At 45.4% G+C, this 16,373-nt stretch overlaps 4 protein-coding genes and 2 long non-coding RNA genes across 7 annotated transcripts in view; 3 read left to right on the top strand and 3 right to left on the bottom strand.

The window, feature by feature from the left end:
- Nucleotides 1-6,140, bottom strand: part of LOC135397278 (sodium/potassium/calcium exchanger 4-like) — a 31,793-nt gene extending 25,653 nt beyond the window's left edge. Inside the window, exon 1 of the mRNA XM_064628733.1 lies at nucleotides 5,806-6,140. Within this exon, the coding sequence (XP_064484803.1) occupies nucleotides 5,806-5,917 (112 nt within the window). The 5' untranslated portion in view covers nucleotides 5,918-6,140. The remainder of the gene's footprint in view (nucleotides 1-5,805) is intronic.
- The window catches only part of LOC135397284 (protein farnesyltransferase subunit beta-like), a 221,835-nt gene that overhangs the window by 114,786 nt on the left and 90,676 nt on the right, over nucleotides 1-16,373 (bottom strand). The gene's annotated exons all lie outside the window — the stretch shown is intronic.
- On the top strand, nucleotides 1,102-5,343 carry LOC135398313 (uncharacterized). Its single transcript, XR_010424066.1, has 2 exons — nucleotides 1,102-1,508; nucleotides 5,089-5,343. It is a non-coding gene; the product is annotated as an uncharacterized LOC135398313 (long non-coding RNA).
- LOC135398314 (uncharacterized) lies at nucleotides 8,209-8,857 on the bottom strand. The gene is made up of 2 exons (XR_010424067.1): nucleotides 8,679-8,857; nucleotides 8,209-8,610 (listed from the first exon to the last, which is right to left on the bottom strand). It is a non-coding gene; the product is annotated as an uncharacterized LOC135398314 (long non-coding RNA).
- On the top strand, nucleotides 9,529-9,903 carry LOC135398719 (proteasome assembly chaperone 4-like). Its single transcript, XM_064630104.1, has one exon. It carries the CDS (start codon nucleotides 9,529-9,531, stop codon nucleotides 9,901-9,903), a length of 375 nt encoding a protein of 124 aa, XP_064486174.1.
- On the top strand, nucleotides 10,784-14,398 carry LOC135397279 (ras-related protein Rab-4B). Of its 2 annotated transcripts, none has more exons than XM_064628735.1 (7): nucleotides 10,784-10,938; nucleotides 11,415-11,495; nucleotides 11,561-11,675; nucleotides 11,756-11,818; nucleotides 12,122-12,276; nucleotides 12,333-12,428; nucleotides 14,076-14,398. In XM_064628735.1, the coding sequence occupies exons 1-7, from the start codon at nucleotides 10,923-10,925 to the stop codon at nucleotides 14,183-14,185; spliced, it is 636 nt and encodes a 211-aa protein (XP_064484805.1). In that variant the 5' UTR covers nucleotides 10,784-10,922; the 3' UTR covers nucleotides 14,186-14,398. The 2 variants fall into 2 exon arrangements, with proteins under 2 accessions (XP_064484805.1, XP_064484804.1); XM_064628734.1 differs by lacking the exon at nucleotides 10,784-10,938 and adding an exon at nucleotides 10,978-11,170.

Below are 16,373 nucleotides of genomic sequence, written 5' to 3' on the forward strand. Positions count from 1 at the left end.
CGGAGACCATCGTAATCCCCTCGAGACCGTGGCGCTTTCGGGCGCGATACCTTGTTCGCCCCTATAGCTTTGAGCGGAGTTCAACTCTACCAAATTGGTGGCGCTGTCGAACACTATGACGTCAGTTGTTTACAAACAGGGAGAGGTCTATTGATCACGCGGATAAGGTCCAAAGGCAACTCTATCACCCCTCTTATTTCACACTTTCACACTCACCATGGTTTTGGCGCTCTATGGCCTTTGTTGCCTTTGTGCCATTAATCACATAATCAATCAATCAATCAATCAACCTTTCCGCGCACTTCCGTCGCGTGGAATAGTCTTATACCTTCCTCAAGCGACCAGTCCCTCAGTCTTCCTTCTTCAGCATTCTAATCTCCAACCATTTTTCGCCAGTATACACTCCAAGATTATCTTCTAACACAATTGTTTTCTTATTCTGTGTTAGCGCCGCGAATCAACTGTGGCTATGAGCCACGTATACAGACGTGGACAGATGGAGAGAAGACAGCAGGAAGGAGTGGGGGACAGGGGGGTTAGTATGCGTCCAGGGCCGACTTCAAGGGGAACTGCGCCGATATTCGTCTGGAAAATCTGCCAGACAGTCCAGGGAAAACATCAGACAGCACAGCCCGTGGTATAGGGATTCGAACCTGCCACCTCCAAGTCTTCAGCACGACCTTGGCTACCACCGCTACACAGTTGCCAGAGGGAACAGGTGCAACGGAAGACAGACAGAAACAAGTACATTTTGTCGAAACAAGCTGAAGCAAATGTGCTTGTATACCGTCCACGTCTGTCTTCTGTTGCACTTGCGTCGCCAACTCGCCCAAGCTTCTGTTTCAATTGTTTTTTCGCGCTAATGTTCGTGCAATGCATAATACGTGTCATAAGTTGATTACGTGTTATATCATGTGTGATCATGCGTGCGTATTATTTGCAATATATTCGTTTTTATGTTGGTTATTATAGTTTGTTTTGTTATGGTCGCTTTATGATTGGGTTACTGCCGCGTTGCATGTTCCTGGTGCCACCCCCATGTAATGGCCATAGGGCCCTTGAGGTAAATAAATAAACTCGTGTGAAGGGGAGCCACCGACATCGAGCAAAGAATGGAAAAGAAGAAGTAGTGACACAAGTCCGATTCTGGCACGCGGACAGGAACCCTTGACCGCGCGACCACAGGGACCCTCTCGGTTTTCGTCGGCAGTCGTCCTTCCAAGTCCCCGTAAGCCCTGAAAAGAACGGCCTCGAAATGGCGTCGGAAATGTCCGTTGCGGGCTCGGAGATGTCCGGCGTCGGATCGGAGATGTCCGGGGTCTCCGCCGACGCCGGAGGAGGTGGTGATGCTGCGGCCAAGAAAAAGAAGATGATAATGATCGGCGTGATCGCCGTCGTGGTGCTCATCGTGTTACTTGCGGTCGGTTTCATTGCCTTCAAGATGCTGAGCAAGAAAAACATCAAGGACGACACGGAGCCAACCCAACCATGGTGAATCAATCGCCCCGGTGAGCAACATTGCATCGTCTGCTTAATCGCTTAATCTACTATCGTCTGCTTCGACGACACGTCTTTCCGAAGCAGACGACAGTGTCGTCTGCAGTCTGGAGATGCTCAGAAGCATGGAAGGAGGTGCCCTCAGGTGATACGCGAAAAGCCCGGGTCACGTTTTAAGTGTCGTGCTATCTCAGAAGGTCCATGAGAGTTCTGTGGACAACGCTGCATTGACACGTACACCTATCCGACAAGTCCAAAACCACTCTCTAAACGAACAACCGAAAGACTGACCGTGACGTCACTCACTTTGTGTCACCATTGGGCGCCTCCTTCCTTCCTCCATGCTGAAAAACGACCGTCTGTACAAGATGAGTTCTCCCAGTCTGTGGCAGCGGCTTGTCTGGAAACAAATATCGAATCGCGCACGGCTGTCGTCTGCTATGTGAAGCATTATGCGCATGTAGAGATACGCATTGGTTCGTCACATCGGTTCTCGTTGTTTCCCCAAGTTTAAGTAGAAGTCACAAACCGTTCCAAAAGCCGAAAGACAAGCCATTGGAAGCCACCAGAGAACGCCTGACGCGCCATATTCCGCAACGTGCTTGCTGAAAAGTTGATTGTGGTCTAATTTTTAATTTAATTGCCGTCTGCATCGATGCAGATTTTCTGCAACGTGTGGTAGGGTGCACATTTATTAGAGGCGCGAATGTATTGGCCTACTGGGCAGTTTGTCCGTGTCGTCCTCATGGGTTTTCTCGGTCGTTTTTACGCATTCCATTTCGTCACATTTCTTTAATATGTAATGACCATGATGTTCTCCGTATTAAGACTGTAATAACCTACTGCAAATCTTCATCTTTCCTTCCTGTTCGCTAAACTTTCTACCCTTCTACTTATCAAATATGGTCTATTTCTCTGTGTTTAAAGTGGGCTTCTCCGCATCAAGACAAATTATGCGGAAGAGCACCCTCTACAGGAGACGTGGTTATAGCAACTTGCAGCCTTTTTCGTCTCGGATAAAAAACAACGCCTCATAGGCAAAGAGTGGCATTCATGAGACGGGAATGTGAAGGAAATTAATGGCCGCCATATTTCAACACTGAGGACACTTTAGCAGACGAGACTGCAACGCGTCGTTGCAGGGCAGGCCTGTCTGCCTGTGCCGATATAAGATACCTTAGATTAGATAGGACAAGGTATAAGCAAAGACATAGTCGTATTTTGCAGATAAAATAGTTTCGTGTGTTACGAAAGATGCGAACATACGTCTGTGAAAATCTTGAAGTAAAGAAATGAACTCATCAGGAGAATGGAGATTGAAAGTTTGGGAAAGCGAGCGATAAAGTCTGGGAAGGCCGAGCCGGAAGTCTCTGGAAGTGCCTGCGTCTATCTCATATCCGGTGCAAAATTGAGGATACGCCATTGATTTAGTTGTTTATTTTGTGTGGCTACAAATGGCTTAGTGGGATAGAGAAATAGAAGTTGCTTCTGTTCAGTTTTGTCCTTGACTAGCACTGTCATCGCAAAACTTAAATAATCGAAATAATTTTTAAGCGGCTTGATGGTGTTCCATGGTTCTAAGTCTCATGTGGAGTCATTGGATGTTAAAGATCTGTATTACTCGTTGAAGAGGTCGCTTCTTGTGCAACGTGTAAATAAGTTTCTGTGTGACAAAATTTGGTCAAATTTCAATCGCGTGCTGGATTAGTCATAAGTGATTTCATGAATTTATTACATTTGTATTTAAGCTCTACCGTAACGTGTACAGATGATGTCTTGTACACAGAACGGGGAAGTGTTTTCACTGGTTAATCTGTAGCGCCGTTGTTGTCAGAAATTTATTTGCAATCCTTATAGACGCTTGTGTAATTTCGTTTGTGAACTCGTGCCAACCTGATTCAGTGTATGTATAGCTACGTACGTAGATGGCTTGATCGTCATTTCTCATTCTGAGTGAGATTTCTTGACTCTACGGCGGTTAGACTGTCAGTCGGCCCCTGAGCTAACTTTCACTGAACTAAGAATTCCCTGCAGCGGGAAAGTTAAGCTTCTTGGATGTAATGTTGTGCGCGGGGGGGGGGGGGGGGGGCTTTGTCGGGAGTATAGGAAGCCGAACGCAAGCCTATCCTCTCTGTGAACAATTGCCATTCGAAGCTAATTAAAAGTGGTGTGGCTTGTTCCTTACTCAAAGGCGCTCTTGTGAAATCATGCAGGTTAGGACCGTAATTTAGTCGAACGAAAGCTTTTCGGCCCGTTTTTGGAGCGGCCAAAAATTGTGTCGCGCGATAACAAATGTGTTGCGGTCCCATATTTTCACAAGGTGTCTCGTAATCGTAAATCTATCTATCTATTCTCTTCAGTAATAGCGCTTTCGTCTTGATCGTCTCACCCCTTTTTCAACGTCCCGATTCAAAGTGTGAGGTTAATAACGGGTCGTTAAATTTCGTTCCTTTTTGTGCTAAGAATGTAGTTTATTGCATACGCTTGGCCTGTGGGTTTGTTTATATCGGCCAAACGTCGCAGTGCCTAAATCAGAGGTTCAGTCGGCATAGAAAAAATCTTGATTCAAATCAACTTTCTAGCAACTTATGCAATAATAGGCCTCTACCTGAGAAACGTCATCATGACGTTGGTAGACAAGACTGAAACCAAAACAGATCGGAAGGGGAGGTCTGGGTTCCACGAATGGACACTTGTTCGCTGCCTCCTATTGAAAGAAAAGTAGGACCGAAGGTCGCGTCCCTTTCAGGGACCATCGTAATCCCCTCAAGACCGCGGCTTTCGGACGCGACCTTGTTCGCCCCCCTAGCTTCGAGCGTAGTTCAACTCTACCAAATTGGTGGCGCTGTCGAACACTATGATGTCAGTTGTTTACGAACAGGGAGAGGTCTATTGCCAGCCTCTCCGGGCTGAGACCTCAGTCATAGCGCGGGAACCAGATACACGAAGGCGACATCTGAGAGAGGCTTCGGCGATCTGTAATGCGGAAAACTGTGTCAGTGTTACTTATCTGGCTATTCATTCTGCTTACCGGCGCCATTTTGTGACCCTTGCTTTCGCTTCACCCTCTGCCGAGTATGTGACCTTCTTGTTACCTTTCTTTCCCTCTTTTTCCCATACTGGGTCACTATATGTACATAGTGTTCTGGTGATTAGTAGTAAGTCTTGCTGGTTTGAGTCATGTGTCTGTGTGCACCGACTCAGGTTTTACATTATGGAGTTCATCCGCCAGCTGGCCTGCACGTACGCCACCTTGTCAGTAGCTGCTGTGATAAGTAGTATTGTTATGCGACCTTTCAAAGTGGGCATTGTGTGTAACGTGTGCGTCATTTCCTGCGTGTATTCTTTAGCGCTTTTTAGCACAGTTATAACCACCGTGGACTTGACACAGCACTGTCCCAAAATTTTCTGTACTATTACTGACAGCAACACGACCATGACAGTTGCAGACGACAGTTGATTGCAGACGAAAGCGCTGCGCACACGATTGCAGACGACAGTTGTCCATGCGCTGTTGTAGCAACGTGATTGTATTACGATTGTGCATTGCGCAGACGATAGCATCAAAAGGGTTGCTCTTATTCTCTCTAGATCTCTTCGCCGTTCCACTTGTACATAACCTGCCCTGTCAGAAGAGACTCCAACGGTGGACTTCTCTTCTCTAACTTCGACTTGTCCAACCAGGATGACCACGAACCACCAGGCGGCAGGACTCTCTGAGTAATGGAGTTCTAATTTTAAGAAAACGGGACGGAACGGTAAAAGTGGTGGCACAACTGCACTTGGACTCTTCCGCGACTTGGTGTCTTCTGTAATATATTTTAGAAGTAAATCGTGTGTTCTTGCTGCTTTGTATTTATTCCTCTACGATACGACGACATCTAGGTTGCAGAAGCATATTCGCTAATCCCCTTTTTCCGTGACTTTACATTCGGAATCCAACACAACGGATTCCAGAGTAAGACAAAACTCCGACAGGAAAGCCAAACACATACGTTAACGCGGTGTCACGTGACAGTATAGTGCAGATAACACCCAGGGGCCTACTTTATGGCACTCCGTACACACGCGTTAATTGGGGTTATATGATCAGTACGCTGTGTTTGGCAGAAGGCCAAGTTTCCGCTTTCGTGTAAGACTTGAGTGTAAGTTGAGTGGGCATTAAGCACGCCCAGAAAGCGCAGGAAATTCTAATCCCAGCAGCAAGAAATAAATCATCCGCTACGTGACATCACGTACCGCTACCACTAATACGTCAACACTGTACAGGTGCCCAAGGAGATTTTATGCCTATGCTTGCGTACTTACATTGCGTGGTCCTTGAAATAACGTAGCAGAGAACAAAGGCCACGGACACGAAGAGGGCTCTCCGGAGGGCGCGAGTCCGAGCAGTCCTCGGTAGGGTCCCGGCTGGCGCCATGGCGCGCGCCGGACGATTTTGTAAGAAATTGTCTCCGCTCCTCCTCAGTGATACCTTCACTCCAGCACCGCGCACGTTAAGTATATTCTTCACCCTCACTTCATTTCCTCTTTTTAGAGAGAAAAACAATCGACGTAGATTTCCTTGAACACGGGAAATTCTGGTTTGATCACCTAAAAATGTGATTTGGGTTTCCGCCGTCAACCCCACAAATCGCAGACGATACTTTTGACCGTAGCTTCCTGCAACCTCCGCAGCGCACCGCTTCGGACGCGCGACGCGGTTGTCATGACAACTGTTTTCTCCCTCTATTCATTAGTTGGATGAGTCGTCTGCTAGCAATTTCGCGATTTGTTACTTCTGTGAATCGAACTGGTTTCAAAGAATGTGCCTGTTACCGCTGACTTTAATTAAAGAGAGAGCAATCCGTGCATCTGTGTCGATCGGTTTGCCCCTTTTTAAATGAAGTTCGCAGACGAAGTATAAAAGATTCGCGGTTGCTCGATGCTCTAGACTATCAACCTTACTGGCGGATTATTCAAAGCTAATCCGGCATTTACTCGCGCCCTGTAACACCTGTCAAACAATTTTGTAACAGGTGGTCACATAGCTGCTTCATCAATCAGGTTAGACTGTGGATGACGGAAATCGAAAAGTTCGCCACCCGTCGACTTCTCGCTAAACTCGGTTAGTATTTCACAAAGGGCAGTGGTTTATGGAGAACCGCAAACAAAGGGTGGAAATTGGGAGGGGGTCATTATCAGTGTTGCGCTTTTACAGCTTTCTATATCACTGCAGACGGTGCACTCTTGAGGGGATGTACAGGAAAGGAATGGAGGAGGGGGCGCCGTTGAGGGGGGTTTTAGAGGGGGCGGGGTAGGTGCGGATAAACCACTGACAAAGGCGATTTTGTAATCTACTACTAAGTATGAAAAAAGACCGAGAATTCGCTGTAACGAGGTAAGCACTGTATTGTATTTCACAGCGCAATAATTGAACGTCTACGATATCCCTTAACAACGCAGACGACGTCTGCAGCAGAAGACATCTGTCGACGAGTCTCTTGCTGTCGAGGGAACAGCAAATTCGAAGTCCTTTCAGTAACGGATGTATTGTTGACCGTGGCGAATCGTGTATGTCGGCAGGAGGGATAAGCTCAATATGATGATGCAGGTCACGGAGAGGACAGCCAGACCGGCATACCACCAGCCCATCCGCTTTCGCTGTCTTTCAGCGCTGTTGAAAAGCCAAGCAGTGGAAGACACTGAATCTGAAGCGTCCATAACGCTACTTTGCTTAGTTCATCTTCTTCTTCACAGATATGCTTTTGGGCTTTTTCCTCCTCGTGGCTTTGATTCGCAGTTTCTGGGAGGGCGTTACACACTTCTGCTTCGCTGTCTGCTTCGAGTTCGACAGACAACAGTTCGAGCAAGAATTTTTTGGGTGGCAACAAAAAATACCTTTGTGATCCCTAGTTTAGGGTAAAAAGCTTGCCCTCGGCATAACGTTGTTCGTGGAAAAGGTAAGCCAAACTTGTTATTCACAAGTTCCTACCGTGGCGCCAGCTATCGAATGTAGGTTGAACCATCTGCCATCACCATGGCTATTACTACTACTACCATCTCCAGAACTGAAGTAGTCATGGAGTTCAGTTCCAGCTGTAACTGATTTGTTCTAGAACAACATTTTGTTGCCTCGGATTTCTAACCGGGACTCAGTAGTTTCGGATCAACAGAGCAAGCACGCACACATAGCAGAAGGGAAACACTGAAGCAGTAATACTCCGCACTACCAGGGCCACCTCCACCCAACCCAAGCCGGCTATTGTGCACAAAGTTGACGCGTACGCAACGTCACGCTGACGCAGGTGATGCGTCATACCCGGGACGGAGCCTCCCTGATCTGGCGCAGACCGCATCGCGGGATCTCATGACGTCATTGCAATCTTTGCAGCTGCTGGCCAGTGCAACGCCGTCTAGACTAAATAAAGTGTTTCGCATTCGTCTTGCGTACAGTTTAGACCGGTACGACATTAAGAATTAAGATACGACAGCTTTGTCTCACCACAAATTTTGATTCTAATAAGGGAGGCATACAATGACGTCATAAGGAGGTCACAATGACGCACAGCATGACCAATGCATGCTGAACAGCGGATACATCCACTTGTCGTGCGGACTTTCTGGTGGACTTGACTTCTTAGCCCACCTTTTGCACAATCGTCCTGTACATAACCCGTGTCGCAACTCGGTGTATCCAAGAATGACTAAGCAGTAGCAAGACATACAGTATGAAGTTCAGCACCTGATCAATAAACCAGAAACCTCCAACTTGAGCGTGGATACAACTGAGGTGATCGATACGAAAGGAAGCCACGGTCAGTACATTTCGTTCACCTTGATGAAGCGTCAAGATCACTTTCACTTTTTCCACCTTAACCTTAAGATGCAGCGTCCTAGACAAAACTGTCGTGGTGTAGTTGAAACCGATATTTGCGAGGCTGACTTCAAATATAATTTCGGTCACTTTCGTGGGGCTCGTGGACCTTCTGAAAATGCTCGGAAAATAAAAGCTGTCCTTCGCAATCTTCTCCGACGAAGTGGCTTCGAAGCTGCTATGGTCTATGGAAACCGAAGAATGCCATTGTTGAACTGTGTTCAATATTTTTGTAGCGTCACCGATCCCTTGGGGTTCTAGGGAATGTAAAACGAAAAAAAGTTATAAAGAATGTCAGGTAACACGTGACGAATGGGACAAATACCTGACGCGTATGTGACAGCAGGGAGAAATACGAGCAGGACAATAAGCCAACTTATGAGTGTCCTTTCCAATGTCTTCAGCTTGGGAGGGTCGAACATTATGTCGCATTAACCGCGCCACGATGCAGTAATTTTTCATGCCTTCTTCTAAAATGTCAATGTTGAGGCATCAACACCGTGGTTGATGATTACAGTGATAGCGATGATGATATTGTCATAATATATGCAAAAAAAGAAAAGAAATCGACGTGAAAATATTCACCACCAGCACGATAGTTTCGGTTTTGGTTCATCCGACATCCCAGCGAGAGCGGATGGCAACATTGGCAGAATTAAAATGGCGCCGCACACGAGTAGCGGAAACTCGAATATTCAGCAAGCGGTTTTGTAGCTTGCAAATACCTTCTGCGTTTCTGTGCTGCGATCAAAGATTTGCGGTAACTGTCTGTCCCATTCGTGTCCCAAAATACATGTAATCTAAGACTTGTACTGGTGGGAACGTGGCTTCAGTAGTGCTGAAGAAAGATATTATTGGCGTGGATTCGAACCTGGACAGCGGTGGCTTTCATGTTAACTGCCTTATACACAATTAAAACGCTTTCTCGGAGCTGGAATTTAGGTATTCATGCTGTTTTGCGTTTGTAGTCTCCAGTATATTTGGTCTTCATTTGGTTGGAGACAGGTCGGAGTGCGACAAAAGCAAGACCTAGAATTCTGTCTCATGTTGCATTGTGCCCTTTTTACCTGTTATTCACCTATATCAGGTAATATAGTGGGTAATTCCTGTTTTAGCAGCTCGCCGAAAGCCATCATATCTAAACATTATTATTAATGTAGTTCACTTTTCAGACTATGGAAACACTCAGACCAGCGGAACCAAACTTCTCAATGCACCAGTTCTCGAGGAGGTTTGGAGACATTGTGATTCATTTTGCCATCCTAAAGATGAAAGATAACTTCTTCCTGTGGATCGGCACGGGAAGGGCCACTATAGGAAACCTCTCAGTTGCCATGGCAACTGGCTTTGGCAAGACCTCTACAAGCACCTCACTTCTGGGCGATCCGACGGACCTCACCTCGAGCTCCTTGGCTTCCAAGCTATCGCAGAAGACTGGATGTCAGGTGTTTGTTAGCTACAACGTCAGCAGTGTTGATTCGGCGGTTGTAAACTTTGTGCACGAGACTGTCGTCGAGGAATTCGCAGTTCACCCAGAGAAGTTCAAATGATGTTCTTGTCATGTTGCAATTCCGTGTGACTTTACCTTGTGTACATACTTCTGGCGATAAAATGTTAGTGAAAGATGTGCCAAAAAGAGTGCTGTCCATATACTACAACACTTTTGTAGCAGGGAGGTCAAAATGTTTTCCCGCTATGACTTATCGATACTGTACTGAACCTGAATTTTGGAAGTCGTTCGGGCTATGCCTGAAGTATCATGTGCCAGAACAGAGCCTCATAGTTGAATGTAGACGTCGAATACCAGTGGCAGGAATCCATACAGGGTAAATGTCCCGGAGGTTTCAAGTTTGCCCCTATGTAGTGTTGATGTACTAAGAAACCAGCCGAGAAATTATCGTGCAGACGCAATATTATTGAAGAATGTCCACAAAGAAAAGTATTCTTTCGTCACTTCCTTGCTGAAAAAAGAAAAAAAGAACGTCTTAAGAGGTGGGGTATTTAGTATATGTCTGTAAAAAATCTCGTCATTGAAGTCTCGTTTGCTCTGAGCGTAAGGTCGAACAGCTGTCTGCCCCATCTGCCCTACTAACGAATCTAATTATAAGAAGAATTATGACACTTGACATCTGAAGCAAGCCGCCTCCTGTCGTCTGTTCACATTTTTTTCTGGTATTTCGACAGATTCCGACAAGGAAGCAGTGCACAAAAATAAACAGAAAAAGATATCATGCACCTGCCACAGCCGCATTCCAGTAACGCTCCCGTCAACCTGTCGTCTGCTACGCGTTAACGGCGAATTTCGTCTCCACTTCCAAATGCAATAGTCACAAAATTGAAACATTTTAAAGTACTCAATACTTTGTAGTAATAAAACCTGCACACTGACACAATGACTGAAATATCGGAGCAAAAACAGAGATGACGTCACGATGACATCATGAGGCATCTCCGGGGCGCACGGTGGACGTTGTTTATCGGGTGCACTTTTTGAGCAAAATATATGCGTTTTAATTCGTAGCTGCATCTAATTTGATGGTAGACAGCTGGGCATCTGGCATCTCTGAGAATGTCAGAAACTTACGGTAAGACGTATTCGCATTGTTAAAGCCTCTGTTTCATGCACGCGTGACTTTCGAGGAACGTGTACCATCGAACGTAGCTCTCGGCCCCAGGATCTTTAGGCCTAGACTTGTCGCTATTTGACGTTGTGGCAGCCGTAAAGGAACGTCGTTTGTTCGTGTTGTGTAAACATCAACGCTTGCTTTAAGGTGGACTGCTGCCTTAAGTGAGCCATGTTGAAGCGAAGGAAGTCAGGTTCGCTCCCGTGCCAAGTGTGTCGCGTCGCCCTAATGCAATTTATTTCCTTCCACTTAACGATTTCACATCACACTTAAGTTTTCTTAGGCACAATAGATGTGATATTACGTAATTTGTTCACGTAAATTCTCTCGAGGAAGTGTGTATGTGTTTCACGCGTTCGGCCTGTGCTGCTCTTTGATATAAGCCCCCATGCTCACCTCCCACACTGGACTGATTGTGGACTTTGTCTCGTTCACAGATTTCTTGTTTAAGTTTCTCGTTATTGGCAGTGCTGGCACTGGCAAGTCGTGTCTTCTGCATCAGTTCATAGAAAATAAATGTAAGTATTGGAACCTCGCCTGATTACTGCAGCTAGTTTCCAACTTGTTTTTACGTTTCACACAGTCAAGGTAGAGTCAAATCACACCATCGGCGTAGAATTTGGCTCCAAGGTTGTCAATGTTGGGGGGAGGTCTGTGAAGTTGCAGATATGGGACACAGCAGGACAGGAACGTTTTAGGTGAGTTTCGTTCGAGTGATTTGGATGAGGCTGTGATGGGTTCTGATATGTGTTCCATCTGGCATGTTCTTGTTGTGCAGATCCGTGACCCGAAGTTACTACAGAGGAGCTGCAGGTGCCTTGCTCGTGTATGACATCACAAGGTTTGTTGTCGTGTTGATGATAGTTAGGAAACTATGATGCAACAAAAATGCATCTTCAAAGGGCACTGGGTGTTTGTAATGTCGGTACCGCAGTATAATGCAATATTGATATTAGTACTTTAAAATGTTAGGTGTAGTAGTGGTAAAGGCCCATTTTTATTTGTCAGGTACCATTAAATTATCATTACCATTAAATTTGGTAAGGTCATTTTATGTGCAAGCAGGCACCAAACCTAACACACATTGCTGATGAACATTGCTCTGTCGATCAGGCAACAACGTGCACTTAACGTCTCTTTGCAGCCGAGAGACTTACAACGCGTTGACGAATTGGCTGACGGACGCACGGACGCTGGCCAGTCCGAACATCGTGATCCTCCTCGTCGGAAACAAGAAAGATTTGGAGGACGACCGCGAAGTAACCTTCCTGGAGGCCAGCAGATTTGCGCAGGAGAATGGTCAGTCTGGGCTTCGCACGTGGATTTGGATTGGCATATTTTGCGCATCCTTTCAGAATTGATGTTCCTGGAAACGAGTGCGCTCACGGGTGAAAATGTGGAAGAGGCCTTTTTGAAATGTGCAAAGACCATACTGGCCAAGATCGAGTCAGGTGGGTATGGTAACGTGCGCGAGAGACCGTGGCCGTGTTCCAATGCTCCGGTGAGTCCCCCCCCTTAAGTTCCGTTCCGATTTCCGCCCGGACTGCTATTCCGGCGTCTTTCGCTCGGCCTGCATCGATGCAGACTAGCTACGCGTCAGGAGTGGTCGTCGTTGATGGCGGGCGGCGAAAATTAACGTATATGTAATCTATCGATGTGGACTACATCACAAAGGTGACATCTTATTGAATTTATTTATCGCAGTACCGTAAGGGTCCAGGGTTAATACGTGGCGGAGTGAAATTTTGCAAAACGAACGGAGAACACTGAGGGAATAGAGACACATACAAATGATAGGAACACATAAAAAAATACATAACAGTACAATACAATAATACAATACAATACACATAAAGAAACGCTACAAACAGCAAACGAAAAAAATTAAGTGAGACTACGCTGTAATAGCAGTGACAGCACTTTTGACGATAATTGCTAACTATAATGATACAGAGGTCGCTAGGTGCTCTGCAGCATAACGATATGCAGGAAGAGTAATTAATTAATGAGAATTAATGAATTACGCAGCGTTTGGATAAAATGTGGAATTGAGGTTCCTGCAGGTCATGACAGATGGCGACAGCGGTGCCAGGTCTGCAAGCCTGTTCCAAATCTCCGCCGATGAGGCGTCTCCGTAGCTGTCCACTCGGACAGCTTCTCCTGCGCTGAGTATTGGAACACAGCCCACGCTTTTCTAGAGGATTAGTCCCAGAAAACGTGTCATTGAATTACGATAAAAAGACTACGCCACCTAGAATCACGCGGTCAACGGCATTTGTTCTTACTAAGTTTTGCCACCTCCCGATGTGTGAATGTCATATAATGCAAGTTTAATTATCTAAATTTTTGCAAACTCGAACTCTGAAATTTGTTGAGTAAAGGTCACTTTTTACACCCCACCAGCATGGGGAGCGTGTCGAATTTACTCAAACCCGTGACAATTGACAGGGATTATTCAGGAGGTATCCCATCGGAAAAAATAGCTGAACACAATTTCATTATCGAGGCCCATCAAAAAGAAACCATGAACATTGCGGAGCAGTACCTTGGAGGTCCAATCCCCTGGTTTATAATTAGACCCTGAAGTTTTTGGGTTTTATTTTTTTTCCAAATTCGGAGGGTGAAAATCGGGTAAATAACTTAATGTAAAAAATTCATGCAAATTCGGGTGTAAAAATTACCATAAGACTGAATTCGGGGAGAAATCAGGCTTTATTGCAGCTTAAACGTTCGTTCTAGCGCTCATCCAGAGTGTCAGAAGTATCAGAAGTAGAGGTCAACCGTGTATTTTGTGAAAAATTAGTATGTCTTTACCTTCAGGTGCACAGCTTAGGTGCAGTTTTGCGGGTAGAAATTGGGTTTAACCCAAAACAGGTAGACCTTGATTCGGGGTGCAAATTCGGGGAAAAATCGGGTTTAACCCTAAAAATACAGGGGCTATTTATAATATCAGTGTGATATGCCATCGGTGTGGCGAGCCCCCACGAGTTTCAAATATGGTGAAAGGACATAATGCAAGTCCTCAGATATAACCACATTTTATTCGCCTTCCTTATCAATTAGTGTTTATTTTGCCGTTGTCGGACTTTTTTTTGCAGGTGAGCTCGACCCCGAACGCATTGGCTCAGGCATCCAGTATGGTGAGGCGACGCTGCGGAAACTTAATCGGTCGCAACAAAACAAGCGGGCTGTCGACTGCTCCTGTTGATGCGATCCTTCACTCCGCTGTGGCTCCTGTCTGCACCGACCGCAAGCAGGGTTGACCCACCGTCTGCGCGCTCCGCGGGCTGGAGAGGGGGTGACATGGTCCTTTTTTTTTTTTTTTTTTCTCGCGAAGGAAGAGGGTAATGTTAATGTTACCAGTACTCTTTTTGACCACTGTGTCATGCTCTCTGTCCCAAATACATATTTCCGTTCGGCACGTTTACAGTCTTGAATTGGATTGTGTTGGCTAATGGCATCGTCTACGTACAGTCTTGAATTGGATTGTGTTGGCTAATGGCATTGTCTGTCGTTGTCGTAAGCTGTCTTTTTTCGGGCATGATGCTACCTTAATGCACTCTATACCCGTTGTACGTGCGAGACAAGTATTAATCGGGGGCAGTTTGTAAAAATGACCTTTTTAACTGTAAATTAGCGAGGTAGGACTTCACTGTGTCCACTAAAATGTTGTCGGCTATTTGTCGGTCTGGTAACCGTGTTTAGCCGAATTCTCTTAACGTAGTCTAAACAAATTCTATGAACATTCCTTGTTGCCGACATAGACGCACGTAGCAATATTGCCATATCCATCACTCGGTAGGATCATTGTCCACTTTGTCTATTGGATTGGCTGCTGACTTGACTTGACTTTGCTTTCTCCTATCAAATTTGGACAGTGGCGCTTCACTCGGTGCTGGTCAATATTTCGAAGGAGCGTTTGTTGTCCTCTTTATTGCCTAACGATTGCTACTGGCTTGACTTGGCTTTTTCTTTCAAGGTCTAGACAGTCGTACTGTAGCCAATACCAGTCGAATACGTGAAGGCTTGCACGGAGGGTGTCATTGAAGTTTCCAACTCGTGTGACACCCTTGACATCCAGATTTTTGTTCTTACCAGTTTATTTATCACTAGATATAACTGCTTCATCTAGTCAAGGAGAATGAATGGAAATCTCTTACTCTAGTATTTATTAACTACTACTAGCAGATACTGTCACCTGAATATTTTTATTAGCTTTTGCACATGTCATTGAGATCTGATCATGTTTTTAACCGTCTTTTTCTGCAACATTCCGCTACCTGGTCCTCATTGTGCACTGTGTCTGTCACTGGGTCTGTTTTGTTTGTGCAGCTGTCTGTACTGTTTGAGTATTTCATGGTTTCTCCAGTGACAACTTGAGTAAATGCAGATTTGTTCTGCTCTAGCAGTTGGTGTTCATCTGTAAATGTTTCTTTTGCTAAAGAAAAAAATGTTGCAAAGTGTATGTGTTATTGCTTGAGGCATTTAATTTGCTGTGGGTTACTTAACACTCATGTGCAAAATGCAGTGCATGTATTGGACAAAGGAGTTTCACGTTTTCAAGCCCGGTACCAACGATACCGGGCACCCCTGACCTTTCTAATACTATGTTGGATTAACTTGGATTGGATTGAGTAGCGACTAGAAAATGTGGGGCGCCACATTGACAGTGCTCTGTTATGTCTGGAGGTTGTGACCTGTAGCGCATCTGTGATCCTCCCATTTGGTTTCTGTGGGGACAACCTCCACTCTTTGGGGGCAGAAATCTTTTGAAGCCACGTGCAAGCACTGGGGCGTTTGTATGTTACAAGGTTTAGAGCATTACTTGCTGTTATGCTGCTGAATGGATTCCTTCTTGCATGGGGGGTAGGTACGTAGTAGCCCAGCTAATTCTGTAAATATTTTAATAAACTGATGATGCTGTTAACAGAATGTCTCTTGGCTGTGTTTGTTTCGCTTTGTTCTAAGGCAGAAATGAAAAAAAAAAAAAAATGAAATCGTCGCTTTCAGATAGGATGCGATGGGGACTCACTGTGGGTTCAAGCTCTCGTAAGGCAAAAGTACACCCCATGAAAAACAGTCATCCTATTAAAACAGGTTCTATGCATCGCTTTGCGAAGTTAAAAAAAAGAATGATATCAAAGCCAGTTTCTTTATATTTCTAGTTATTCAACCAACCGGTTTCTAGAGCGACGCCGTGTCGTCTGCTTCTTTTGCTTTCTCACGTTTGCAAAGCACTTGTGCAACATAAATTTGCAGTTTCAGTAAAGTAAAGTTTCAGTTCAAACATAACTTAAAACATAGATCAATAGATCATAAATGGATTTTGTATTTTTGTTAAAAGGGTGTAGTTCCAGCTTTGGACTGGAAGTGGGGGAAGGGGGAAGTAAACCGGC

Source organism: Ornithodoros turicata, chromosome 6, assembly GCF_037126465.1.
Source record: "Ornithodoros turicata isolate Travis chromosome 6, ASM3712646v1, whole genome shotgun sequence".
Taxonomy (NCBI): domain Eukaryota; kingdom Metazoa; phylum Arthropoda; class Arachnida; order Ixodida; family Argasidae; genus Ornithodoros; species Ornithodoros turicata.

Coding starts and splice junctions, on each gene's coding strand:
- LOC135397279 (XM_064628734.1), top strand. CDS start 11,149: ATGTTGAAGCGAAGGAAGTCAG. Junction 11,496..11,560: donor TCAGTTCATAGAAAATAAAT/GTAAGTATTGGA, acceptor CGTTTCACACAG/TCAAGGTAGAGTCAAATCAC. Junction 12,277..12,332: donor CAGATTTGCGCAGGAGAATG/GTCAGTCTGGGC, acceptor GCATCCTTTCAG/AATTGATGTTCCTGGAAACG.
- LOC135398719 (XM_064630104.1), top strand. CDS start 9,529: ATGGAAACACTCAGACCAGCGGAACCAAACTTCTCAATGCACCAGTTC.